Source organism: Pseudorca crassidens, chromosome 15 (genome assembly GCF_039906515.1).
Source record: "Pseudorca crassidens isolate mPseCra1 chromosome 15, mPseCra1.hap1, whole genome shotgun sequence".
Taxonomy (NCBI): domain Eukaryota; kingdom Metazoa; phylum Chordata; class Mammalia; order Artiodactyla; family Delphinidae; genus Pseudorca; species Pseudorca crassidens.
This window is the reverse complement of record NC_090310.1, coordinates 3,647,963-3,675,896: the sequence shown is the minus strand read 5'-3', so window position 1 is coordinate 3,675,896 and position 27,934 is coordinate 3,647,963. Positions and strand designations below refer to the sequence as shown.

Here is a 27,934-nt window from a genome sequence, read left to right as displayed (position 1 = left end):
CCTCCCCCTCCATCCTCCCACGGCGCCAGAGGCCGGCCTGAACTTCATCCTGGCGAGGCTCAGGCCACACCTGACTTTTCTGGCTCCTTTTTGACATTTACGTATCTGAGCCTAACAAGGCTCTGCTTTCCTGCAGGGAACATTATTATGGGAGAAACACGCAGTGGAAACAGAAAGGGGAGGAACTGAGCATCTGTGGGGAGCTGGCTGGCAGGGCCGTGGACCAGCCACGGTGACCTCGAGTTTGGTCTCTAGAGTCGTACTGAGCACTGGCTGGTCTCCACTAGGATGAAAACGTAATCGAATCACCGTTTATTCAACTATTATCTCCCTATATGGGTGTCCCCAGGCTCAGAAAAGTCAAGGGGAGCTAAATATGGAAACAATGCGAAGAAACACAAATCAGGTGTGGTCCCTGATGATTTGTTATTAAACAGAGTGAGACCACAGGGCATGGGGGTGGGGCACCCATGGGGGTCAAGTGTCTCCTATTTTCTCAATAAGGACGGTTCAGCCCAAACAGAAGATGCAGAAAATTCCCAGGGTTCCCGGGCAGTGACTGCGTTCAAAATAAAACAAACAACCCTGGTCAGAAAAGAGGAGAGAGGGCACTGGATAAGGCCGGGCTTTGAAAGGCAATGAGGAAAGCAAGTTCAGAGTTTGCCTGAGCAAACGGACGTGAGAATTTATAGGCAAACTGAGCTCATTGGGTTCCATATGGCAGATTATACGACTTTCCTGAAAAGCCCAAGAGAAAAATGTACTTAGGTGTCATTTTCCAAATTTATCCTCTGAGATAGCATGGCTGTGTCTGCAAAACCCAACAAAACCCTTTTAATTCCTTTCATCCACTCTCGGAACCTATCGAATATTTACGGACCGTAAAGGAAATAGCCTGTTCTCGAGGAAACTGCAGGCTGCAAGGGAAGCAGCAGGGTGCAAGGCGGGAGGCCTGAAGCGGGACTGGAGGAAAAAGACAGCAAACATGCCCCCCACAGCCGGCCATTAGCCCTGAGGCTGCTAAGGGCACCCGCCTGACTTTGGGGACATTGACCAGGTGATGGAGGAGGTGGTCTGCCTGCTTGCGCGTCCAACTGCCCACGGCCACACGGCCACTGAGAGCCCAGACCAGAGTCCCGGTGGCTGGGATACCACACACACAAACGCACACGTGTGCAGACGGACACGCACGGCTACCCACTGCGTGTCCCAAATTCTCCTACATTCAGTCCTAACCCCAAGCAGGTGGGACTCTGGGAGGTGATTAGGTCACGTGGGCAGAGCCCTCATGACGGGATTAGTGCCCCTAACGAAAGAGACCCCAGGGAGCTCCCCACCCCCTCCGCTGCGTGAGGACACAGTGAGAACCAGGACGAGGGTCCTCGCCAGACACGGAGCCCCCGCGCCTTCCAGCCTCCAGAACTGTGAGTAGTAAACGTCTGTTTCTGAGCTGCCCGGTGTCTGCTATTGTTTTAACAGCAGCCTGAACGGACTGACCCACAGACATGCACATGTGCACGCACACGTGATTCACACACACACTACACACATACAGGTGCACAAACACATCCCTCACACACTTTAATCACGTACATCACAGACACACGTTACACGTGTGCACACACACCACGCACACGTGAACCACAATGCACACGGGCACGATCGTGCACACACCCGGCATCACTCACACGAGTCCCACACACGTGCGTGCACACTCGTGGTTTCAGACTCCTCACCCCTGCTCTGCGGCCCCAAACCTCTGAACACCCTGTGCGCCCACCACAGAGAAGGCATCGTTTCCAGGCCTTGGTGTCCAACCCACATGTCCTTTGTCAGAGAGCACATTCCGGTTTGCGGGGGGGGCTGGAAAAATAAGACCCCCACTACTAATGCAGGGAGAACATGGGGTCGCTGCAGAGCTGAACGGTAATTTAGAGAAATCAACTTATAAAGGGACCTCTCCATGGAAGGAAACACACCACGATGTCAGCCCAGAGTTACCTGGGGAGATTGGAGGCGACCTTGATCCTCCTGATGGCATCCCTATGTTTCCAGAATGTTCCATGTTGAGCCTCTACGTTTATAGTCAGAAAATGGTTACTGAAGTTTACGTTTGAACCAGGGATCAGCTGGAATGTGCTTGTCTTCAACCAAGACGACCCCTCGTGGTCCTTGTGAATCTGTCCCTACGTGGCCCTCCTGCCCCAAGTGTTCAGTTGTGAACCTGCTTCAAATCAGGAGGCGGGCTGGAGAGGCACAGTGCTCTGGGACGCCAAGACCAGCACAAGCCAATCACGGTGGTCCGGAGGCAAACTGCCCCAGTGGAGGTGGACGGACCGGGAGTCAGAGCCCTTAGAAGCCCTCACGGTGGCTTCCCTGGTGGCGCAGTGGTTAAGAATCCGCTTGCCAATGCAGGGGACACGGGTTCAAGCCCTGGTCCGGGAAGATCCCACATGCCTCCGAGCAACTAAGCCCGTGCGCCACAACTACTGAGCCTGCGCTTAGAGCCTGTGAGCCACAACTACTGAATCCGTGTGCCACAACTACTAAAGCCCGCGTACCTAGAGCCCGTGCATTGCAACAAGAGAAGCCACCGCAATGAGAAGCCCATGCATCGCAACAAAGAGCAGCCCCTGCTCGCGGCAACTAGAGAAAGCCCATGCGCAGCAACGAAGACCCAACACAGCCAAAAATTAAATAAACAAACAAACAAATAAATAAATTTAAAAAATAAATTAAAAAAAAAAGAAAAAAGAAACTCTCACGGCCTCAGATCTTGTCTAGTCCGGCTGGACCCAAGCCTCATGTCACGGACTGAACCGTGTCCCCTTCCTGCAAACTCGCACGTCGAAGCCCTAACCCCCATGTGGTAGTATTTGGACGTGGGGCCCTCAGGGTCAATCAGGTTCAGATCAGGTCAGGAGCGGGGGCCCTGGTCTGATGCGATTAGTGCCCTTATTAGAGGAAGAAGACACCAGAGATCTCTCTCTTCGCCATGTGAGAACGTAACGAAGAGGTTGGTCTGCGAGCCAGAGTCCTCCCCAGCAACTGAGTCGGTGGGCACCTTGATCTTGGACTCCCAGCTTGTGAGAATAAATGTCTGTTGTTTAAGCCACCCCTGTCTGTGGTACCCTGTTGTGACAGCCTGAGCTAAGACAGCCCATAGAGTGAGTCATGCCCACCAGGGGTCACCCAGCCCTGCTTCACCTACCAGCGACAGGGCCTCACTGTCTCGCCAACACTGGCTGTTCACGATGTTGTGGAACCGCCATCTCTTTCTAGTTCTGAAATGCTTTCATTGCCCTGGAAGGAAATCCGTCCCCACCAGCAGTCGCTCCCCACCCTCACCCCACCCCCCCAGGCCCTGGCAACCTGATGCCTGTCTCTGGGGGTTTCCTATAAACGGAATCACACGATATTCAGTCTTTGTGTCCGGCTTCTCTCACTAGCATCGTGTTTTCGAGGTCTTTTTTTATGGCTGAATAATATTCTATCATGTGGAGGTACCACCTTCTGCTTACCCATCCATCCGCCTGTGGACATGTGGGTTGTTTCACTTTTGGAACATTGTGAATAACGCTCCCGAAACCGTTCGCGTATGACCACCTGAGTACCGGTTTCCAGTGCTCTGGGTACCCGCGCACGAGTGGGATCGCTGGGTTGTGTGACCCTGCGTTGTGCGTGTTGAGGAACCTCCAGACTTTCCATGGTGGGGGCCCTGCCTGGCGCCGCCCCCAGCCCTGCATGAGGGGTCCCGTTTCTCTGCCTCCTGGCCAGCACTGTCACCGTCACTGGTTTTGATGACCACCCTATCCCAACATGTATGCAGTGGTTGTTTTTAAACAAGTCAAATTATCAGGATTCCAGAACTGATGAGAAGAACTATGGCTTACCGAACCTCTTCCCGCCAGCTGGGTGACGGGGGAGCCTCACCCTCCTGGGACAGCCCTTGGGGTCTCTGACGGGAGGGTGCAGACGCCTCTCGGCTGCGTTCACCTTCCCGGCCAAGTTCCGGTTCCCTCATCACCTTCCGGGCTTGCGTTCCCACGCGAGGGCGGCCCGTCCGCACACAGGTATGACCAGCCGGGCAGCTCAGCCCCTCACTTGGTGGCTGGCACGGCTGAGTCACGCGCTGCCCTGCTGGGTTTCTCCGGGGTCTCAGCTAGCATGCCTGCAACCACACTTGGGGATGCCGGCCCAGGACCCAGTCGGTCACAGGCTTCCTAGGGACCCCAGCTCACGCTCTTTGTTGCCACCAGGCCCAGGAAATCACGTCCCAGGAGTACCACTCTGCTCCAGCCTCCACCCAGCCCCAGGCTCCCAGCCTCCCCACAAGGCCGACTGAAGGACAGACTCAGGACAGAGGCGACCACAGAGCAGGGCCACAGAGCCACTTTCCTGGTCCCCGGGGGCACTGAGGCCCCTTCCCACCAGCAATGACATCTCCCTTCCACTTCCCCGGCCCCAGGGATCCTTCTCCTCTGTGGGCCGTGGTGACCAGTTGGAAGGCTGACGGGCCTCTTCCCTCCCCGTCCCCGCATCAATCCTGCCAGTGGGACAGGAGGAGGGAGGCCCCACACAGGCCTCTGAGTGCCCATCGCTGCCTCTCAGGGGCTAAATGGGGAAAGTGGAGGGTCTTCCAGGGAGAACCAGCCCCCCGAGGCAGACACCTGCTGCCTTTGGGGAGGGTGGGATTGGGTTCTGCCCTGGGCGGTGGGGTGAAGGGAAGCAGGGCTGGCAGGGAAGGAGAAGTGGTGCCCAGAGGAGGCCTGGCCTTACAGACCGGATCAGCAACGCCACCTGGCACTTATGGCTGTGTGTCCTCACACAGGTTGCTCAACCTCTCTGAGTCTGTTCCCACATCAGGGACAGCAAGGCCTCCCACTCGCGACAGCTGAACGAGGAAACATACCTAGTGCCAGCAAGTGTGCTGCACACAGTAGGTGCTCAGTAAGTGGAGGCTGGTGTCATCGGGGTGTCACCGGTTGGTCCCTTCCATCCACGCTCAGTCCAGGGTCTTGCTGGGGTGGTCGGGGCAGTGGCTCTGCGAAGGGCAGGGCGGGTCCTGGGTCTCACAGCCGGGCTGGGCTGCAGGGGCCTCTGCGTTCAGGGTGGGGCAGCCCACACCCCCAGCCCAGGCTGTCTGGGGAGCTCCTGACGGCGGGCCTGGGGGCCCGCCCGCCTGCCAGCTGGGTTGACTCAGCTTCGAGGCGCACGCACGCGAGCCCCTGGCCCCCGGCCGGCTCTCCGCGTTCCCATCCTCTCTGTGCTCCTGGGGCAGGTGGGGCTGGTCATCAGATCAGCCCTGAAGCAGGTGGGTGGAGACGCCCACACCCAAATTCCTCCCAAGGAGGCCAAATTCTCATGGGCCTCTGGGATAGAAATGATCCAACTATCGTGTCAAAAACGGCGTCATCATCTCCCCCAGGAGCCTGGTGGCTTTTACAGATTGAGGAGCATTTCCTCCACCCCCGCCAAGCCCTCCCTCTATGTGTGGGACCCCAGAACCTGGGAACTCATCCCGCCTGCTGGAGATGGGAGCGAGGGGGCGATCGCACACTCTGATCATGGGCAAAAGGAGCAGGAACTAACCTACGCTAACCAGAACTGAGCTGTGTAAAAGAAAATGAACCAGGAAAGACTCCCCACACCCCTCGAGCAATGGGACTTGGAACAAAGCAAAGTTTCTCCCCTCAATGGGCGAGGCCCCGGCTTGCCCTGCGACAGGTCGCACCTCAAGAGCTGGCAGGATGGAATGGAGCTTCCCAGGATGCACCTGCTCATGGAACCCAAGATGTAAATGACCACCGAGCTGGCGAGAAGCCAGGATGCAGGGCTGGCGTCAGCCTCCGTGCGACCAAGCTGTCTCCTGGGGGCCTCTCAGCACAGGGCTGGCTGGGAGGGGGAGCCTGGACCTCGGCCACGCTGGGGCCTCACCCTGGGAGAGACCCTGGGCTGCGGGTCCCCAGGGGGTGGGTAAGCTGGGCTGGGGGCAGACGGCAGAGGCTCTGCATCCTGTAAGGGGCTCAGGGAAGCCCGAGTGGGTGGGGAGTGGGGAGGGTGCCTCAACTAAGGCTCTGGCCTCCTTCTCCAGACACCGCACCCCACTTTCCCAGGGTGCCCGGCCCCCCAGAACAGCAGCAGGGGAGCAGCAGTGATGGAGCCCCAGAGGGAGGCCCCCTGCAGGGGACACTTCACACAGCATTTCCTGGGGGGTTTGCACAGGGCAGGGGGTGTGCCGTCTGCCGCCAGTCTGAGGTCACAGCAGCCAGCTATGGTGACAATTGGAAGTGTCCTCCTTCATCTGAAGATCTGGGACCCACGCACCACGTTGCATTTTTAAGTGGCAACAGATCAGGTCCTCTCTTGGGAAGGGCACACCTCTCTTGTGAGGGCCGCCACAAGCTTCCACGTGGCCCCTGCCAGCTGCAGGGACAAGGGCGGGGGCGGGGCAACAGCCAGCGGAATGAAGTGACCCTCTCTCAGCCCCACCGGGGAGGGGAGAGCCGCCCTCAGGAGCACAGTGATGCCCAGGTGGCAAGGAGAACAAAACCGGGCACCTCCCGTGTCTCCCACTGTGAGTTCTCCCAACCAGGCACCCCGCCCAGTGTGCCACCCCAGGCAGCCCCACAGATGGGCCACCCCGTGTCCTGCAGCCTGGGGGCCGAGAGGAGGAGGAAGGTGGCGAGGTGGCCTCCCCCTGAGCGTCTCGCTTCTCGTGTTGGGATCTGCGCCGCGGAGGATGTAAGGGCACGCGGCTGGGAGACAGCATTGGGCCCAGCCTCACCGAGGGGCTGGGGGTCCACGGGGTGCCAGGGGCGGTGGCTTCTGTTGCAGCCACTGCCCAGAGGAAAAACCTTACCCTGAATTCCAAGGAAGAGCCCTTAACTGTAGCCTAACTGTGAACCAGAAGATTTTCATAGTTTCAAATATATTCACACTTTTTATTTGGAAAAGAGCACAGCGACCGCAGAACTAGGGAACTTTGCACACTGCCCTCGCAGGTGAACGGAGCGGGCCGAGGGGGGAACTGCGAGGCTGCGGGACCCCTAAACACACGGGGGCACAGCCGAGCCCCAAACACGCAGGATAAGGACACGCGTTTCTCCTCCTGTGACGCTGCCCGGGCCTGGCGGAAGGGAAGGGATGCAGAAGCAGGTCCCCTTGGAAAGCACAGGTGGCGGGGACCTGCCCACAGCAGCATCGCTCCTTTTGCTTCCCGCACTGGCTGTTTCCCCCGAGAGGTCACAGCCTCCAGATCCCCGCGCCCTCGCCGAACCCAGCTGGTGACAACGCCCATCCGTCCTCGCACCACCTCCCGGGAGGCCACGCGATGAGCGCGATGAGCGAGAATGAAGTGGGAGAAGACGGTGACCAGCATCACCCGGGGCTGCACATGGGCGGAAGCGCAGCTGTTTGAGAGCCGTCCGGTTGTTATTCCCCGTTGCCGCAGGGACAGCGGTGATGACACGGGCAGGGGACGCGCCAAGGGCTTCTGGTTTAAAACTCACTTGATTTTACTGAAGGGCTTGTTCTAGAGCTCTGTCTCTGAAAAGCTGGTTTGAACAGAGCATCCCAAGGGCACCATCTCAAAAGACGGTGGTTGGAGTTTATAACACCCTCTGCTTAGGACGCACTTCGCCTTGTTATGCCAGGTGCTCTATTCCCTACAGGCCCAGCTCCCAGCCGTGTGCAGATGGCAGTGTGACCCCCCCCGCCCCCGCAGCCCGAGCCCGCGGGGATGAGGCGCTAACTCCATCGGGGAAGGTGGACAGTGGGGGCAACGGGACCTCCTCCAGGGAGGAAAAGGGCGCCCTTCTCCCCCCACCCCCCCGTCATCCGCCTTCACACTCATTTGAGGAAAACACCTGGCTGTTCTAAAGGAACTCGGGTACCTCTTTGTGTTTCGCCTCTAAAAAACGTAATTTAATACAGTAGGAAGAAAATCACAAATGCTCTCACTTCGACAGGAACCAAAATCAGCACATAAGGAAATCAGGAAAGACTCATGGAGTCTCGTAAGAAGTAGAAGGCTGCCCCAGGTGTCTCCTCCAAGAGGATGGCGGCCACGAGGGGGCCGGCCTCAAAGATCTCAGGCACGGACGCAACTCCAGCAGCTACGAGCAGCTGGCCTTTCAACCTCCCCGGCTGGTGTCACTCATGCCTTATTCAGTAGCACAGACACAACACGTTTCTTGGTTTTGATATAAAAGGAATGGATTCTCCAACCCGGAGGGAGATTTGTGACACAGCAATTCCGTGACAGAAGGATCTGCTCCAGGGACTTCCCTGGTGGTCCAGTGGTCAGGACTCCGTGCTTCCACTGCCAGGGCCCGGGCTCAATCCCTGGTCGGGGAACTAAGCTCCTGCAAGCCACACAGCACGGCCACAATAAAAAAAAAAAAGAAGGATGTACTCCTAAAGGAAGCCACCAAACCAGCCCTTTTAATCAGAACAGACGTGAGCAGAGCGGGTTCATCTTGTCTCCGCCCCATCACTCACAGGCTAATGATCTCCACCAACAGTCACGCTGCCTCAGGGACACCAGGAGCACATACCTGCTTAATCCCACCGTCCTGTGAGACTCGGTTTTTTTTCTCTCATCTTTCAGATAAGGCCAAGAATTCCAGTAGAAAGAAGCGTATAACCTATTTCACAAAGGACGAAAATCAATTCTGGACGCACAGCTTTGTAAGATCTCAGCTGGGCTGCAGGACTCTGCTACTTCGCTGTAATATTCTAAGTAGAGTGACAGTGCATTTAAACATGGTACAAATGAGCCGTATGGCCTGTGAGTAGGCAATGAATCGATGAAAACAAACAACACAGGTTTTTTTTTTTTTTTGAAAGCCAAGAATGACAGTCAAGTCATTCTTGCCTTTTTTAAAAAAAAAATTATTTATTTATTTATTTGGTCGCACCGGGTCTTAGTTGCGGCATGCGAACTCTTAGTTATGGCATGCATGTGGGATCTCAAGTTTCCTGAGCAGGGATTGAACCCGGTCCCCCTGCATTGGGAGCGTGGGGTCTTAACCACTGTGCCACCAGGGGAGTCCTAGGTTTTAATTTCTTAATGCAGTTATAAAATGCTACCAGCATTAATGGGGCTTCTAGTCCAATGTGGTATGGAATGTTACCAGTAAGCACAACCACGGCTTAGACACGTACAATCACACACATACAAACACACCCCCCCCATACATACTGGCAGTGCAGACGACAGGCTCACCGATAAGGGAAACGTAAGAAGGAATAATTCAATTACATCTCAGTAAAGAAGGAAAATACAGGGCTGAGGAATCAAAACAGTCTCTTTAAACTCGGAGCTTCAAAAAGATTTAATTCTCCCAAATTAAAGACTTTTCTGGTCAGATACCTTAGGGGAGGCTAAGGGCTGGTCACGCCTCCAAATCCAATGTTTTTTGTGCTTCACAAAATCCACAGAATAAAAAGGTACAACACGGGCCAAGGATTTTGACCTGGGTAAGAACTAAAATACACAGCAGTGAAATCTGTCTGCTTGGCTATTAGCAATCATTACATATTTTCAGTAAGAAATAAGTTACTCACGAAGAGAATCCCGTGTAAAGCGTCCCCCCAAACCAAACGCCAATGGCTGGCGTGCACTTTGTTTTCACATTTCTGACACCCACACCCGAGCCCAAGTTCTCAGCCCACCCACCTGGAGTTTAAGAATGATTAAGTACACTTGTAAAATAACGTATTTGGATTCTCAGCTGTGCTAGCTACGGTTTCACATGTACATTTAAAACCAGAGATCCCGTCATTCCCTGCATGCAAAAGAGGACCTACAGAGATTTTTTTGGGGGGTTGGGGGACAAACACCACCCCCGAGCATGGCTCACGGGCAGCCCCGCACCAGCGCATCACTGGAACTGCAGCTGCCGGCTGGCCACAGGCCGGGAAGATGACCCCATTGCTGGCCGTCCTGTGCTCCTTTGCTAAGCAGGGACCTGGGCACTTCTCGTCTCTTCAGCACGTGGTCACTGTTGGCCGTGGGGGAGACAAGATTCTCTCTCTTCTCTCCTCCCCAAACGAACCCGTGAACAGGCAGAGCTCGGTCGCCCACTCCTGGGCTGCGAGCCCTGACAGAGGGCAGGGCTGGACGCTCCAGGCGACACCAGGAAGGCAGGAGTTCATGTCCTGTCTTGGCCAGAAGGGGGTTTGTGCTGGGACGAGAGCACAGGCCCCAGGGTCTGGTGGTGAACTGTAGCCACATGGGTGGTGCTAGCGTCCGAGACGTGGCAAGTCTCCAGACCGATGCCCATGTCCACCCACTGCTCTGGGCGTCCAGGGGATGAAAGGGAACCACACAGAACCTGGTGTGCGGAAGTGGTTTATACCGATTCCCACCGGCTTTGTGCTCAGGAACCAGAGCTGAAGGAAAACGATGCGTTCGGTTCCGTAAGACGGGTTTCTGTTTCAATGCTGGCTGGGCGCCCACTTCGAGTTACACGTCGCGAGAGCTGTGAGGCAGGGACGGCTCCTGCTGTCCAGTCCAGAGCCCGAGGCTCCAGGTGCCACCGCCAGCAGTGGTAGAATCGGGGGCTGAATTCAGTCCTTAACTCCAGGTTCAAGCTGACGCTTGGCCCCATCATTTAGAAAGTACAAAAGAGCTGGTCCCGATGCACGCCAAGTCCATCAAGTTTCCCGGCAGTGACAAGTAATCTTAAGTTTGGAAAACTATGACATAAAAAATTAACACTGGTGTGTAGTTTGGGGGTTCAGCCACCCAGGACACGTGCTCTGCTGGGTCTGGCTGAGTCCCCCCTCGTCCTGGCAGAGTCCTGCTGTCGACCAGTCAGCGGCCTCTGGCCTTCCTGTCCAAGTCTCCTGCAGGGGCCTCAGGCTGGTGACGCTGGGACTCAGACCCACGTGGAGCAGAGGAAGGGATATGCTTGGGCAACGGAAAAGGCAAAGGGAAGTGCAGGGGCGCTCACCCCTCCAGAAGCTGGTCAGCAAACACCCACCCATCCTTTCAGTTCTTCTCAACCAAGAATCCTCGGACCCCCTCTCGGGGGCGCGCAGGTCACAGTGACCCGGGCGAGCAAAGAGCTCTCATGTCTGAGAAGACAGTGCCTGGGCCAGCTGGGCCCCACGGCGGGGGGAACTGACGCTGACCTCGTCTGCTGGGATGACTGACCCCAAAGAACGACGAAACCACGTGCCTTTCACAAGAGAAACCTGGCGAAGCAGATCTGACTCCCCCAATCACCCCAAGCGTGGAGTCGACCAGCAGGGCCGGGACCAGTTGACAGGGAGGCTGCTCTCTTCCTGGGCAACACAGCAGCCACGGACACCCCGACACTAAGGAGCTGGACGCCGAGCCTGCTTCAAGAGACAGAGAGGGAGGGAGCTCCAGGCACGGCCGGGTGGACGGGGCCGCCGGGCCCCTCTGTCCTCGCTCAGGGCTCAGCAGGGGCCCGGGTGCCAGACCCATCGCCGGGGCTTCCTGTTTAGTCACGGATCCAGGACAGACGCACAGAGGCTCTGGGGGAAAGCTGACTGTGTTCCCACCTTCTCCTCTAACGTAGCACTTCACATCGCTGCCACAACGAGCGTTTCTGCAATTCTGCTGCGGTCACATGCGCCCCGGGCACCCCTGCCACCGGGCCAACCACTCGACAAGCAGCCTGACGCTCGGGGACTGACCTTGGAGCTGGGCACTGGACGGGGGCAGTCAGTTTGACAACTGCTTCCCCGTCACGAGCCACTCGACCGCCACAACCCAGGTACACACACAACCCGGAACAGACACCGCAGACCCTTCCTCTGTTCAAAGAGGGAAGGCAGACACTGTCGCTTTTCCGCTTCCAGCCTTAACCGTCACCGTCCCCAAGAAGCCAGAACCCACTTTTATGCCGCCAACTCCTCTTAAAATCCCTCAAAACTTTAACTACTACGTGTCTTGGTTTGGAATGCAGAGTTCGAGGTATTTGAGGTTGTTTAAATTCTATGAGAATGAGAAGGGAAGCCAGGCAAACACTGAGCTTGTGACCACAATCTCTCATCACTTTTGCTGATCAATTTTGAAGACGAAAACAGATAGGCCCAGGTCACCCTGTAAGCAAGATGTCTCCAGCCAGCTTCCTCTCACCTCCTCCTGACACAGGTAGGAAGGACCCCCCCCCAGACAATGGAGCTCGAGCTAAGAGCACAATTCAGGTGCCTATCACATTTGAATTCTGTGCTTTATGGGCAAATAAGCAGCTACAAACGTTCCTTAAAAAAACAAACACAAAAACACACACACGGGGCTTCCCTGGTGGCGCAGTGGTTGAGAGTCCACCTGCCGATGCAGGGGACACGGGTTCGTGCCCCGGTCTGGGAGGATCCCACATGCCATGGAGCGGCTGGGCCCGTGAGCCATGGCCGCTGAGGCTGCGCGTCCGGAGGCTGTGCTCCGCTACGGGAGAGGCCACAACAGTGAGAGGCCCGCGTACCGCAAAAAACAAAACAAAACAAAAAAACACACACACAGTTGTCCAACAGGAAGATCACAGCAAAGACCAGATGATTTACCTACGTGGCCTTCCCTCACTCTGTTGCTCCTTGGCGGTCTTTCAAGCTCACGTGCTATCAGAGAAAAAGGTTTTCAATGTTGGGAAGAACCTCTCTCTTCTAACACCCACGTGGAAAACAAGACCAGAAACAAAAATCCACCGCAGAAGAAACCCCAGAAAAATCCAATTTGGAAAGAATTTAATTAACAAAATAAAACGGGGAAAACGGTCCCGGAGGGGCTCTAGGGAGAGGGGACCCCCTCCAGGTCGCCACCCGGCCCCGCCTGACCCGCTCCGGTCGCTGCTGCCTTCTCGGGGCCGCTCCTCAGTCTGTACAGATTGAAAACCCAAACGCCTGCAGGTGGTTAGGAAGTGGCTCTCCCAGGCTGGATCGGCACATTAATACATGCAAAGCAAGGCGGTTTCAAGGGCTTCACCAAACAGTTAATTTTGGCAAAATGAGAAAACCAACAAAAAGCTGAAATTCATAAGCAGGATTAAAAGCCACTGAAGTGAAACCAATGTATTTCTCGACAGTATGGAGCGAGACTACAGCTACAATCTTTTTTTTCCTCTTGAAGTCTCTGCCATTCTCTCCCCCAACTCAGGTCAAAGTTCATAGCAGCATGACGCAAGTCCTCTGTCAGCGTTCTCACAGGTCACGGTCAGTCTGTCCGGAGGATCATGGGAGGTTGCTCGCTGTCGTCCTCCAGCCGCAGGGCGCGGGCCTCGTCCTCCAGGCCTGCGCCGCCCACCGCGCCCAGCTCGTCTGCGTAGGCTGCGGAGAGAGCGGGCGCTTCAGGCCGGGCCACGGGTGGGAGACCTCGAGGCCACACCCGAGGCGGGACCTGGGCCAGCGGGGAGCTCAGAGCCCACGGGGCTTGGAATTCTCGCCTCTCCCCTGACCAGCAAGCTCCCTGCAGCCTCAGGCACCTCAAGAGGAAGTCGCTGACCTTCCAAGACCCACGAAGGCCAGAAAGGGGCGGGCATGGTAACAGGGCCCTGGTGCACAGGCTGCAAACCAGCCTTGGTGAGCGGCGGGACGCTGAGGACAGCGACAGGGACACAGCCTCCCCTAACCGTAAGAGGCCTTCATCTCTAAGAGTAAAACAGTGAGCAAGGACGTCGCAGCGTGAGCAACCACAGCACCATCCGGGTGAGGTCCCGGTGGGCCTGGGGGGAGACGGCTCACAGGGCGCCCCGGTCTCCGCTGTGCGTGTCTGCCCGAGGGCCTCCCCGCTCCGTCCTGCCCGCCTCCCAGCAGGGCCTGCTTGCTGAGTGATTCCGCAGCCGGGAGGGTAAAGACTGAGGGTGCAGGGCAGCTTTCCAGCTGAGGGGCGGCAAGCAGGGAACAATCCATGTGCACCCAAAACCACGAGGACTGCCGCTTCTTCAAAGATGGAGAAAACGAACTCAGCCTCGTGAGGCCTTGACAACCGCACTTTACAACAGCTGGCCTGTCTCAGCGCCCCTGCCCCCGCCCCTGCCCTGTCCCCGCGGCAAGAGGCAGGCGGGCAGCCCTGGTGAGAGCGAGAGCAGGAAGCACGAGACCCACGGGCCTGGCCTGATCTGCCTTCCAGGCCCGTCCGCAGCCCTTACCCAGTGCCGTTGGGGACGAAGGCACGTGAGGAGCCTTGGCCACGGCCGTGCTGTACGTCTGCGTCACCAAGGGGCAGTCGTGGGACGTGGAGTCTAGGATCTCGTTGGTCGTCTCCATGCTGCCGTCCAACCTGGAAGGGGAGAGACAAAATGACAGCAGGGACAGTCAGGGGCACGAGGACAACACAGCCCGTGGGCCAGCTGGGATGGACCTGCAGCCACAAGGCAAAGGCCCCTCGTGGGAGGAACACGCATGCGCTCGTCACACTGCGCTGACCGTGGAGTGACCCCCGCGAGTCTGTTCACGGGCATTTCTACATGCTGAGTCTGATGAAAAAAGCTGTACCTAGAAGGCAATCTCATCGCATTTTTAAAGACTGAACATAAACAGAATGCACTATGGAAAAAACAAAATCACCCCCACGTTCACCCTGACTGTAAGGGTATTACAGTATCACTGTTTAAGAAAAAAAGCAAAAACAGAAAATCCAACTGCACTACCTTCCAACTGACTAATATTAACTCCTTCTTTTCAAAGAGAAAAGCTGCATCTCAGTGAGCCAGCAGGCTCTCAGAGAACGTGCCCTGCGTTGTGGACGCACCCTGGGGCCATCCCTGCTGTGCGCAACGCTGAGCTGCATCCCTAGTGGATACGGTTCCAAGGAAGAGGCCCACAGGCCCCTCCACAGGGAGGACAGTGCGCACCGGCCGCTCCTGTCTCTGCCTGGCTACTGAGCCGGAAGTGGGCAGAGGCGTGGAGAGCGGGCTCCGTACCCCCGTGGAATTCCGTCTGGCAGAGCGAAGCTCCCACGCAGCACAGGCGGCTGCGCTGGGACACGTCCCTGTGCATCCCCGGCTTCTGGGGAAATGAGCAAACCCCCAACAGGCGCCCAGCAGCAGCCTGACCACTTGGAGGAGGTGTGGCCGCGGTGTAGCCAACTCACTTGTGCTGCTTCATCAAGGTGCACTCTCCCCCCTCCTGGGGGTCCAGGTTGTACATGTATAAGTACCCGTCCGAGGCTCCCACCAGCAGTCGGGGGATCTTCTGGATTCTAGCGAGAATAAAAAGCAACCAAATTCTAAGCCTGAAACTTTCACAAAGTTTTCATTAAACTAGCAGCTTTTAGCCTGGCCAGGGAAGAACCCCCCTGCCCAAAACGAGCAGATTTAGCTTCATGAACTCAACATACTGTCCACATGTAAGAGAATAAGGATCGCTTCTGCTGTGCTACCTGAGGCCGTAACACCAAGGCCAGGGGGAACTTGGTGTGAATAAACACTGAGGCCCACAGGAGAACAGGTGGAAACAAAATCAGTTTCATGGTTTCTGCGATTACTAACGGTAGATATTTTCATAAACATTTCAGCGATGCAAAGTGGATAAAAAGGATGTAGAAGAATGTTTCTGAGATCCATGGAATCGTGCAGATGTGCTCTCACTGAATTTTCAAGACAATCTTTTTTTTTTTTTTTGTGGTACGCGGGCCTCTCACTGCTGTGGCCTCTCCCGTTGCGGAGCACAGGCTCCGGACGCGCAGGCTCAGCGGCCATGGCTCACGGGCCCAGCCGCTCCGCAGTATGTGGGATCCTCCCAGACCGGAGCACGAACCCGTGTCCCCTGCATCGGCAGGCGGACTCTCAACCACTGCGCCACCAGGGAAGCCCCAGTCTTTTCTTGCGTGGCTGTACTGGGACTATCACAGTGAGGCTCAGAGAGGCCCTGTGCGGCCTGCAGCTGACTCGGCTACACGGGGGCCTTGAACCTCGTGAGGCGCTGGCGCTGGAGGACCAAGGGTTAAATACCGGCGCTCTCACGTGGTCCTGACCTAATGATGTTTTTCTAAACGTTCTCAACAAGAACAGAAAGAGGAAGATGTGAGGATCAGACACCGCAGAGACAGCACCAGGGTCCACAAACAGCACAGGCCCACCTCACGATCCCCCCCCGCTCCTGTGACTCTTGCCTAAATCCAAGGTCTAGGTTTGCAGGTTATCCTGGCGCCACACCGCCACAGTCCCCGGTGCCCCGCGATCTGTCCCAGCTGGATGCGCGGGGGATGGGGGTGGGCCCAGAGGCGGCGCCCACTCTACTCACGTGGCCAGCGCACAGATGTTCTTGTGGCCACAGAAAGGCAGGCGGACTGTGGCAAAGGCTCTGCCCTGGTTGAACATTTCTGTCACTTGGGAGGGCAAGTAGCTGGTGGACGCCATGAGCACCTTCCCGAAGTAGCCGGTCCAGGTGGTGGGCTCCTCCTGAGGCCTGGAAGGAGGAGACGCTGTCAGGCATACAAGGCTGGGCCCTTCACTGAGAACGACCACGTCCCAGTCTCACCGAGGCAAGGATCAGCCCCCAAACTCAAGAGAAATTTCCCAGACTTCAGGGAAGAGGGGGCACAGGAAGCGATGACCTCTCGGGACCCTGGGGACATTACAGAGCGTGTCCCCCGAGGGGCCCTGAGGCCCCTCCCTAGTGGCCACCTTAGATGATGGCAAACGATTAACTCCCTGCTCTGCAGCCTATGTGAGGACACGAGGGCCAAATCCAGAATCCCCCGCCCCAATCTTTCTAACAGGGAGTCTCCAAAAACCTCAGCCGCACAAACCCCAACTGCTACTTTCCCGTAGCCCATCTCTGCTGTTATCCACCTTGTATGTATGCTTGTAAGTCATCCTAAACGTTCCTTAGGGTAAGACACACTAGAAACAAACAATACTGATCCTACTGCACGGTCATCAAGTGTAAGAGAAAAGGTAAGGACCACGCCCGCTGCCGTGCACGGCCACTGCAGCAATACGTAATTCAAACCAACCGCTTCACAAATGGAAACGGCCTCTGTGCAGCAGGGGGGCAAGCACCCCTCCCAGGGCAGCCCTCTCAGAAGGGCTGTGGGAAGAGGCGCTGAGGGGACCGCCCTTGGGGCCTCACGGGCCGCCCACCACGCACTCCATACTCCACCTGCCCCGCTGCTGAGCCGGGACGTGGCGCTGCTCAACCTGGAGCCAGCAGGAGAGCGCTCACGTGTCCACCCAGTCGGCGGACGAACCGCTCTGCGTTACCTGAACAAATGCACCTCTGAGACTCACTTTTCTTTCACAGTCTCGAGCTTGAAGATGTGCACAGTCTCCGTGTTGCTGGAGGTGGACAGGAACACGCCGTCCGTGCTGAAGGCCAGGGAGCAGATGCTCACACACCTGGGGCGAGGGAGGCCCGAGTCAGACTGTTTTCTGGGCACAGAGTGCAACCAGCAGTGCCCCCGGGGACTTCACGAAAGTCACAGCGAAGGAAGGGCCCCGTGACAGGCACATGTGGGGCTACTGGTATCTTTCTTATTCCTTTCTAGTCACCCCCTCAAAACATGTGTTCAAAGAAGCAGAATGTCTGAAAGGTGACATCAAGTACGAGTAACCCTTTAATAGATCCTTATGTGGTTAACTCTTTGAGATTTCACGTACCTAAGGGAATCAGGACTTCACTAAACCATTTTTAGCTGAATGAGGCTGGCTTTATAGCACTAAGCTTAGTAAAAGAACCCAATAATTGAGATATAGCAACTCTTAACACGGAAGAGGGTAAACTGGCAATGTTGATAATGTTTAAAAGCAAACTTTCGATAAACTAAGACTCTACAGTTTACCTGTTAAAATCCCAAAGCCACCAAACAAACCTACATTTCCTCGTAACCCTAGAAATACAAGATGTATTCAGCCCTGTCAACAGTCAAGGGGCTTTATTCAATCCAATACATATTTACGAGAGCTCACGACGCACCCGGCGTTGTGCTAAGGCTCAGGATATGATTTTTGCCTCAGTGGAGCCTGGAGGGAGGTGTGAGCAGGAACTCAATTCACCGCAAGCAGGGGACTGAGAAGTTTAGTGGAAGGTTCTACAGGAGCTCGGAGGGAAATGCTATTTCCGCGGGAGGTCGGGAAAGGCCTCCCCAGGGACACTCAACAGACCCAGAGGTTAAGGAGTCGGCAGGTCACAGCCTTGACCTCCATGGAGACGGAAGTTCCTCTCCTGAGGAGCTGGGAGCGACGGGGAAGGGAAACCAACCACAGCTGGAAAGGAAGGATTCTGGGAGGCCTTGAAATCCAAGGCCTTTCGGGGTCTGGAGCCAATCCCAGGGGCAAGAAGACGACCCTGAGAGGCTCCAAACAGCTCCCACGATACTCCCATCTTCAAAGAACGACAGGCGGGGCTCAAGTCTGAAGGATGGAGCCCAGGGACAAGAGTAGAGCCCAAGGCGAGCGCGAGGCTGGATGGTGACCCGGGTGGGGCCGCACGGGGAGAGGCCGGCCCTGCTGTGTGTGGCACTGAAGGCCAAGCATCGCCGGTGGGAGGGACCCGGAGAAGGGTGGTCCCCGGTCTGAGGAGACCGGTACTGCAGATGGGGAAGCGGACGGAGCGCCACGCGGTGACTGTGGCTTGGTGTTTCTTTAGAAAGAAGGAAACTACTATAAGGGCCAAAGCTATCTGCCGGAGTGCTGGGGAGCCGGGGGCGCTGGTTACAGGTTTCCGAGCAGAGCCTGAGGGGAGGAGAGCTGCTGACCAGGTCAGGAGCCCCCGGCTGCTCGCCCCACCCGCTTGGGCGAGCTCATCCTTCCCCAACCCCGGGCCATCCGGCCACCGCTCTGTGTTCGGGGGAATCACGGACAAACAAAACCCAGTTTGCTCTGATAAAAATGTCCCTCTAACCTCCCACAACAAGACTTCCAAACGCCACCTGACCACTCAGCTGGGCTGAAGCAGCTGGTCACTGAACTGGGACCCCAGTGTTTGAGTTTCCACGAGAGCATAAGAGTGAAATCTGAGCTGAAGCTCCAGAATCCGTTTCGGATTTATGCACTTTACCTCTTCACTCCTCTCCGGAACTCGAAGAGTTTTTGTCCTTCTGGAATGGAAAATACCCTAATCACGGTCCCCTGTGATAGGGAAAGAAGGAAAGAAAAAGGCATTTTAGCTGGGTAGCATCAGGTTTGTATTTCCTGCACACCAGACCTTAGTGGACGGAGTGATGACAGCTGCCCTGGGCCAGGGGGCCTCGGGGGCCCCTGCACCCCCTTCACACTTGACAGGCCCTCACCAGAGCACGCCCTGCTCCACTGTTCACGTGATAATATGACGTCAACCCACTTTAACTCACTACTTCTTCTAAACACTAAGGGCCTTGAAGTCAAAGCTGGAATACAATAGTTCTATTTTCCCTAAGCCATCTGAGGTTTAAACTATTAAAAATCCACCTTGGGAATTCCCTGGCAGTCCAGCAGTTAAGACTCGGAGCTTTCACTGCCGTGGACCTGAGTTTGAGCCCTGGTCAGGGAACTAAGATCCCACAAGCTGCGTGGTGTGGCCAAAAAAACCCCCCAAAAACAAAAACAAAAACACCCTTAAGCATTACTTGGAGGCCCCTCTTTTTTTTTTTTTTTTTTTTTTTTTGCGGTACGCGGGCCTCTCACTGTTGTGGCCTCTCCCGTTGCGGAGCACAGCCTCCGGACGCGCAGGCTCAGCGGCCATGGCTCACGGGCCCAGCCGCTCCGCGGCACATGGGATCCTCCCGGACCGGGGCACGAACCCGTGTCCCCTGCATCGGCAGGCGGACTCTCAACCACTGCGCCACCAGGGAAGCCTGGAGGCCCCTCTTTTAAGTGGAGCCACTGATCAAGCGCTGATTAGCAACTGAATACCTGGAAATGTTACTTAATTGCCTAAAAAGGAATGAAGCCAAACTTACAAAATGGAAGACCTACACCAAGAAAAGGTCTACAACCAGGACAGAAGAAAATCTGACTAAACGGGGAGCTGCAGCACATCACATCGGGCAGGGGAATGAAATGCTGTTAACATGCAGATCTCCCCACCCCTCCCCCCAAATTCCCAGGGCTTGTGTGGGTGCGGGCAGGACCTGGGCATCTGGGTGAGTTGGTGAGACAGGACAGCCAAGTACGTGAAAATGAGTGGTACTTTCAACATCTAAATATTAAAAGAAAACTACAAGCTACAGTAACAGACTAACACAGAGACAGTCTGACAGAGCAGAATGGAAACACCTTAAAACAGGCAGCATCTTGAATCTCTGGGGTAGGAGAGTTATTAGACGTATAACCTCATACTGTACAAATTTTAGAAGGTTCGAGCTGTTAAATTTAAGAAGCACTGAGATTATCTGACATGTTTATAAACAGGAAAACAAAAACCCCAACCTATAACCAACCCAAATGTACAGCACCAGGAACTGTTCAATAAATTGTGGTAAATTCATGTAACAGGACACTACGCAGCCATTAGAAATCAAGCCGGAGATAAAATGGGTCCCTTTTGGAAAATATTAATAAAGACAATGATTCTCTGGACAGAAGGACGCCAAGTTTGTACTTTTGGTTATCCAAAAATAACCATGGCAAAGGTTTTGTCCTTTGCAGCCTAAACTTTTAGATTTAGCTATGTTCTTAACGGCATACCTACTGTGTAAGACTAATTAAGAGCTGTGGGTCACAGCCTGACTGCAGTTCCTCGAAAACAGGATTAAGCCCCACACCTCGGCGAAGCCCCAGCACCTAGTACACAGCAGTGCCGAGAAGGCCACTGGTGGTCTAAGGTCACAAACTGAAATCTGTGAAATTAAGCATTTGCTCTTTAAATCCCAGAAAAAAAATGTTCTATTTTTACTAGCCTTGAAATCCCATGAAGTGCTTTAAGGCCTCTTAATACCTAATAAAAGGTCATAAAGATTAAGACTGATTAATCAAGGGATAACAGAGTTTCGTGGCTGTCGTGATCCTCCCAGGGGAGAAGAAAAGGACAAGGTGACGCTGTGATTACCCAGCACAGTGTTCAAAACAGTCAGGCTTGGAGTCCAGTTCCTTTGTCGCTGCCCAGCTGGGTGACCCTGGACCGACGACTTAACCTCTCTGAGCCCTCAATATGAAGTAGGGAAAGGTTTACCTTACCGAGGGGGTCAATGAGGTAAATGAACATCAAGGGTCTAGTGAGTGGCCCATAAACAGTAGCATCGTTATCACAGAAAGTGGGTGTGAGGGTCCAGACCCACGCGGGAAAGGTAGAGAAGCGAGCCGACGTTTATGTACCTCATTTGGGTGGCTGGTTCCAGGGGAGAGGTGACTTAGGAGGGGGCTCCTTTAGGTTTTCAGTGAGAAAGCATCAAAGTAAACTAGGCAGTGGGCACTGAGAAGAGAGCAATGAGCCAGGAGAACGTCGAGCAGGCAGAGAAGGGAGAAGACACAGCAGCTGAGTTGGGAGAGGACAAAGGCCCACCAGGGTCACGGGGCCAAGAGAAGGGGGCAAACAGAAGGGATGCCCAAGCCATTTTGTCCTCCGTGCAGGGAGCTTAAAAAGGGCCACGTCCCCTTACCCCAAAATCCTTCTCACTGGAAACTCATGTTAATGTTTAGAGGTGACCATGAAGAGTTTATATGTAAGACTTACATACTCTATCTATGTTCAAATTACTACTATAGGGCTTCCCTGGTGGCGCAGTGGTTGAGAGTCCGCCTGCCAATGCAGGGGACGCGGGTTCGTGCCCCGGTCCGGGAAGATCCCACATGCCACGGAGCGGCTGGGCCCGTGAGCCATGGCCGCTGAGCCTGCGCGTCCAGAGCCTGTGCTCCGCAACGGGAGAGGCCACAGCAGTGAGAGGCCCGCGTACCGCAAAAAAACAAATACTACTATAAATATATATTAATACAGCTGAAATACTGGAAACACTAAACCATCCCAGAAGGATGGCTAAGTAATGACAGCTGGACACGTACAGCCGTGACACGTGCTCCACCGAGGCGAGTGCGGCCGTGGAGCCCTGCCTTGTCTCCCCCCGCACCCGCCCTCCGGGCCGTGGACTGTGCCTGGATGTGAGCTAGCTGGTACGAAACTGCTTTGCTGGTTAGCAAACTAACTGTGTGCACAGAGGTGGCCCAGCTTTCCACAGGGCTGCGGCAGCCTTACCTTCTCGGAAGCAGTGGCGAGCTTGGCCCCGCTGGCGTCGAAGGCCAGTGCGGCTAAAGGGCTGTCGTGGGCCGGGATCATGTTTGCGGCTCTCTGGAAGGGGGGTAAAGTGACACCATGACCGCCGTGCCCTGCGCTGCCCACCGGCCGCACTACCAGCGCGGTTAGCACAGACGCCCAATCCCCGATTAACCAGGGGGGGGCGTCCAAGGAAGTGCTGCTCAAAACCGTTTAAAAACAAGCAAAGCAACGTCTCCGTGGAGGTGTACGGTTTTCTCCACTGCTTCGAGCACTTGTGCCGCTAGGCGTGCAGCACCGCGGGGACAGGGACACGTCCGGAGGCAGGATGACTCGGACCTGCTCGGCGACGGAGAGGGTGGCAGCGGAAACGATGCCCAGGAAACGAGGAGGGCAGAGGCCCCTTGGCCCTCCTCTTAGGAAGCAGGGGTGCTGTAAAGAGCTCTCCAAGGACCAAAGACCCTCACCAGGTTGATGGTGTCGAAGACCTGCACCTCCCCGATGGTCGCGCTGCCTGGATACGCCAGGTAACAGTTGTCGTTGTTGATCGACAGCGCACACAGGCCTGCGAGCAACACACGAGGAACAAACGCGGGTCAGATCCTCCAAGTGTCACCAGAACTCGTCACTTAGCAAGAACACAGAAATCAAGGGGAGCTCTGATGCAACCTTGGTCGTCGTATCACTGGGTTTTTAGTTCCACACGCCCCAAACTGCCACCATAGGTGACAGCAGGACTGTAAAAACAGACTAAAGCCCTTTGGGTGGAACTGGTTAGAAACCTCAAAATTGGAGGCTGACCGAACCAACAATTTATGTGGTCACAAGACCAGAGCCAGAAGGACGGTAGCTTGCTTTAAGATCAATACTTTTAAAATCTGTGGAACCTAAAAAGAGAAGAAAATCCCTCTCACTGACAGCTCTTAGAAAGGCAGACTGTCTGGTCCCCACGCGCTCACCTGCGGGGTTCGGGGGCGTCTCCCGGATGGTGTGCAGCACCTTCATGTCCCGGATGTTGTGTATATACAGAGACTCCTCCAGGCACACGATCAGCCTCTGGAAAAGACACAACGAAACACGGAAAACCAAACGTAAGGCAGAGCCGGTACGACGCTCGCTCCCGACCTCCAGTTAGCGGACTCCTGCACCAAGACGCCGTGTCCCTTCCGGAACCCTTGCCCTGGGTGCTCATGGCACAGTCCCCGCTCGCCCAGGGTGGCGTCTGTAACCACAACTGCTTCCGCCGGCTCTACCAGGACTTCTAACTGTACGATTTAATTCAACCTTATAGAAACTAGTCTCCAGCTAAGAAAAACATGGTTTGCTTTTGTTGCGCTCTTGGCCCTCCCCTCACGAAAACCAGGTCTAGAGCCTGGGACAGGTCTGGTGAAGGTTTCCAAAACCGATGCTGAATGAGGCACGGCAGGATGAAAGTAAAAACTAGGGCTTTTAAAAAAGTGTAAAATTCTCCACCCAGACTATTTTGCAGGTGTCGAAGTTCTCGCTCCATTTTAAGGAAGATGGATGTGGAGCTGACGCACCGAGGGGATGAGTCCAACGTGTTCACTTTGTAATTTACCATTTTAACCAACCTTCTGTCAACAGACCCAGCTTCAGCCACGTCAGGGGTGTCCACTTTAGTCACGCATGGGCCACCCGAGGCCACGTAACAAGCATTCCCTGCACAGAACAACTGGTTGTTGACAGAACGTGGTGACAGCCCTTAAGGACAAGGCTGTACTTTGTAAGCCAAAGCCATGTGACCATCTCATGGAATAAACTCAAGAGCCAGCCACCAGGTCTACACTCTGGGCCAGACATTCTTGTGGGTTTTGGGAGAGACACAAAAAAGTAATAAATCCTTCATCTTAAAAGTTAAATTAACAGTTAAAGGGATCGGGAATTCCCTGGCCGTCCAGTGGTTAGGACACGGTGCTTTCAACTGCCAGGGCCCGGGTTCAGTCCCTGGTCAGGGGAACTAAGATCCTGCAAGCCATAAGAGGTGGGGGAAAAAAAAAAAAAAAAAAAAGATAAAGATGCTCACAGATTTTTTAAAAAAGTAACATTTATAAAAAGCAAAAGAAGGTTCATGTCTTGAGGGATGAGTAAAGCAAACGGCAGAGGCCAGGGAATCGTCAGGAATGGGGCTATCTGAGCAAAATTGCTGAGACGAGAAAACAGAGTTGAGTCCAGGTGGGGGGTCAGGTGAGCAGAAGCATGGCCAGAGGGACCAGAAATGCCGCCTGGGGACGGTCGGCTGCGTCCGAGGGGCGCCACTGAGAACTCGGAGACACAGGCCAGAGGCCCCGGCAGCTGAGTGGGGTGAGAGCGCGGCCCACCTGCCTGTTCAGCTTCACAGCCAGGATGGTGTTGGAGTAGCTGTAGTTGCAGATCTCGGTCCCCTTCTTAAAGTGGCAAACCTTCAGCTTCCGGGGGGCTTTGAGGCTGACGATGGCCACTAAGCTGCTTGAGAACAATCTTTCCACGATGCACACATCTTCAGTGTCAGCTGAAAGGAGGAAAAAACCCCACATCTGTGTGTATCCCTGTCAACAGGCACAACGCGCTCGTGTGCGCAAACACGTGTCTACGGGCGGGCTCCCCACTGCAAGCTCTGGGGCCAAGGGAGCGGGTCAAGCTCGCTGCTTATGAGGCCTGGACAAGCCGCCGGCAGGTCGCCCTGCACTCCGCAAGGAGGACTCACTCCTCAGAGGCCCCCCCATTCCACACGTGGCACCCTGTCACTGCCCCCCCGGGGGGTCACCCAGAACCACCTTCATCTGCTCCCTGGCTCACTGGAATGTGAGCCCCGCCCAGACGGAGGCCTCATTTTCGGGCTCACAGCTGTAACCCCGGCACTTACAACTGTACCTGACATATGACGGGCCCCCAAGCGTTCCCTGAATGACTGCGTCTCTGGAGAGCTTGCTTTCCTGCCTGTAAACGGGGCTCACGGCCACCCTGGTGTGAGGAGGGACTTACAGACTCCAGCACGCAGGCAGCCCTCGACCCCCTTCGCTCCCTGCTCCCCACCCCCGCTCAGAAGACGGTGGGTAATGAACTGTGTGCACAGCAGCCCACACAGACAAGAACAGACACGGTGGACCCTGTGCGGCTGTTACTTCACCCCCATCTCCTGGGAGGCCCCCATACCCGCACTCTCTCCTTACTCTCCCCTTGGTTTCATTGGCAATTGCCTGGGGCAAGTTCAGACGGAGGGGCAAAGAGAATTCTGGAATGCAGGAAGAGCTCAGAGCCAAGAATCTAGATGACTTTCATGCGCAGCCTGTCTCGACCTGAGCTCCGGGAAGTACCGCCGAGCCGGGGTTAAGCACAGACCCATTCACCACCCTAACAATGATCTGCGGCCACACTCTGTCTGGAGCTGAGCGGAGCACAGAGAACAGAGACACCCAGATGGATCAGAGCCCAGGGGACCTGGGAGGCCGGACTAGCCGGAGCCTCGAGAGCAGCTCCACCGTGAACAGGAACGCTCCTGTGCAAGTCCGCACACCAGACCAAGTGCATGGCTACTCGGAAGGCTTCCTTCCACTCAGCTGTCGCTGACCTTAATGGTGTAACTTAAAAACACACGTAGGTTAGTTTCAAAACCAAACTACTACAGTGAGCAAGTGAGCTCTACAGGTCCCCGTAGAAAGACACAAACTGTTCTAGGAAAGCGCGTGGTATCAGTCATCTCAATGTGGGTCTGGCAGCCCTACGTGCTCAGCACAGGGCCCAGCTACTGGGTGTCAGCCAAGAGTTATATCCAAAGTGGCGCAACTCATATTTGTGGAAAAAAATTAAGATACCGCCATTACATAGACAGAATAGGCAATAAGATCAAGTGCGTGATTCCGAGCTCCTCACAGTAATTTAATCACAGCTGCTTTCACACAAATGAGAATCACTTCTCTTGCCTGCAGCTACAAACTAACCTCCCTTCAAAAAGAACCACGCAAGCCTGAAGCTTGTCTGCCCCGCAGCATCTCAGGGGAGCTGCCAACCCCTTCCAGGATCTGACCCTGGACTGAAGGGCACAATCACGCGTGACCTCCAGCACAGGGGACGCGGCCTCGGCCTGTTTTCATCGGCTGACTCGAGGCCAGCACCTGCACAGGCAGTGTTCCAACATCAGGCCGACACGACTCGGGAGAGACCAACCGCCACCCAGAACGGCAATGATGTGCAGTAAAGATAACCTCCCTCGGGCTCCTCACCTTCTCCCGTGCAGGGCCCGTGGCAGGGAGGGGCTGGGCCCATGGCTGGGAGGGGCAGGGCCCGTGGGCTGGGAGGGGCTGGGCCCGTGGCTGGGAGGGGCTGGGCCCGTGGGCAGGGAGGGGCTGGGCCCATGGCTGGGAGGGGCAGGGCCCGTGGGCTGGGAGGGGCTGGGCCCGTGGCAGGAAGGGGCTGGGTCCATGGCTGGGAAGGGCAGGGAGGGCCATCTCCACAGCCACGCTTGCTCCCACGAGGCTCAGGCCCATCCTGCCCGGCGTCTCACCCTTCAGGCTCCCACCTCCGAGTCACCTCACTCTCTCCTCAAGATCTGAAGACGGTTTGGAGGCACACGGCCCTGATGGATCGCACCCTGCACTTCTCACGCAGCGCTGTCCTGTCATCCCTGGGAACCCGGAGGCCGGCTCAGCAGGGTGACCCTCCCACCCCCGCCCAGGCCCAGTTTCCAAGGGCAGGAGTGTGTCTGCCTGGGCACACTGCCCCCTATCGGGTCTGACGCTGGCTGGCACACTGAATGTGGTAACACGGACGCCATCCGGAGACCCCGACAGATTCTGATGGGGAGGCAGAACAAAATGTGAAAGGGAGGTGAGCGGGGAAGTGGACAGAGAACTCTGGCAGCTGACAGCAGGAGCTGTGCAACGAGGCGATGCAGAGACGGGGGAGGGACGGATGGTCACGTGCGGGACACATATGGCCAAAGAAAGTGCCCGTCTTGAGATAAATGAGCAACTAGAGGCACCGATGGAGAGACAGACAATGCAGTAGAGACAGGATGACGTCTGAGAAACCGGAAGGTGTGAGACCCAGCGGGACTGGTTTCAACAGACAGGTACCCCCCTCTTCCCCATTTGAAAGGAGGGAGATGACAAGATGGCACAGATCGGGGTGAGGGGGGTGGTCCTCTGAGGGAGGAAGTACCAGGGAGTTCCACGCTGAAAGCAGCCGTTTCTCCTTGAGGCATGCGAGCGGCTATCAGCTCTGAGGGGCACAGAGGTGGGAGGTTTAATGAGGGAGGACAGCATGAACAATCACCTCCCAGGGTAAAAGCAAACAGTTATTAGGAAAAGGTCGGATCATCAGCAGGCACTGCCAGTCTCCCGCTGAGGCCGCGGTAATCAATTAAAATTCAAGCAGAGGAAAATCGTATCAATGCAAGAGATGCAGAAGCAGCACGAGAAAACTCACTGCCTGTTCACAGTAAAAACTCAGAAACCTAAGGATCAGAGGAAACTTCTTCCATCATAAAGGACTTCTGTGAAAAATGTCACAGCTAGCACCACACTTCATCGTGGACTTAATACTGAACTCTTTTCCTTTTAAGACCGTAAACAGGGCAGGGCAGCCCCTCTCCTCACTCTGGACTGGAAGCTGACAGAAGGCCACAGGCAAGAAGAAGACATCAAAGGCACAAGGACCAGAAAGGAAGACAGCAAACTACTACTCTGCAAGCTCATGGACTCTGCTAAGCACCTATTAAAAGTAATGAATGAATTTAGCAAAGTCACAGGACACAAGGTTAGAATACAAGAATCAACCATATTTTTATACACTCTTAGCCAACAACTGGGAAGGAAAACGAAGAAATTCCATTTAC

At 55.5% G+C, this 27,934-nt stretch overlaps 1 protein-coding gene across 2 annotated transcripts in view; it reads right to left on the bottom strand.

Annotated features, from left to right (window-relative positions):
- Positions 1 to 9,320: 9,320 nt before the first annotated feature.
- WIPI2 (WD repeat domain, phosphoinositide interacting 2) overlaps positions 9,321 to 27,934 on the bottom strand; it is a 34,633-nt gene continuing 16,019 nt past the window's right edge. The window contains exons 3-12 of one of the 2 annotated variants that reach the window (XM_067705406.1): positions 24,441 to 24,610; positions 23,061 to 23,157; positions 22,569 to 22,666; positions 22,084 to 22,176; positions 18,976 to 19,046; positions 17,208 to 17,315; positions 16,219 to 16,383; positions 15,068 to 15,175; positions 14,124 to 14,254; positions 9,321 to 13,302 (exon numbers count right to left, since the gene is read on the bottom strand). In XM_067705406.1, the coding sequence (XP_067561507.1) occupies positions 13,190 to 13,302; positions 14,124 to 14,254; positions 15,068 to 15,175; positions 16,219 to 16,383; positions 17,208 to 17,315; positions 18,976 to 19,046; positions 22,084 to 22,176; positions 22,569 to 22,666; positions 23,061 to 23,157; positions 24,441 to 24,610 (1,154 nt within the window). In that variant the 3' untranslated portion in view covers positions 9,321 to 13,189. Of the gene's footprint in view, positions 13,303 to 14,123; positions 14,255 to 15,067; positions 15,176 to 16,218; positions 16,384 to 17,207; positions 17,316 to 18,975; positions 19,047 to 22,083; positions 22,177 to 22,568; positions 22,667 to 23,060; positions 23,158 to 24,440; positions 24,611 to 27,934 lie in introns of those variants that run through there. The other variant, XM_067705407.1, reaches the window with a different exon arrangement.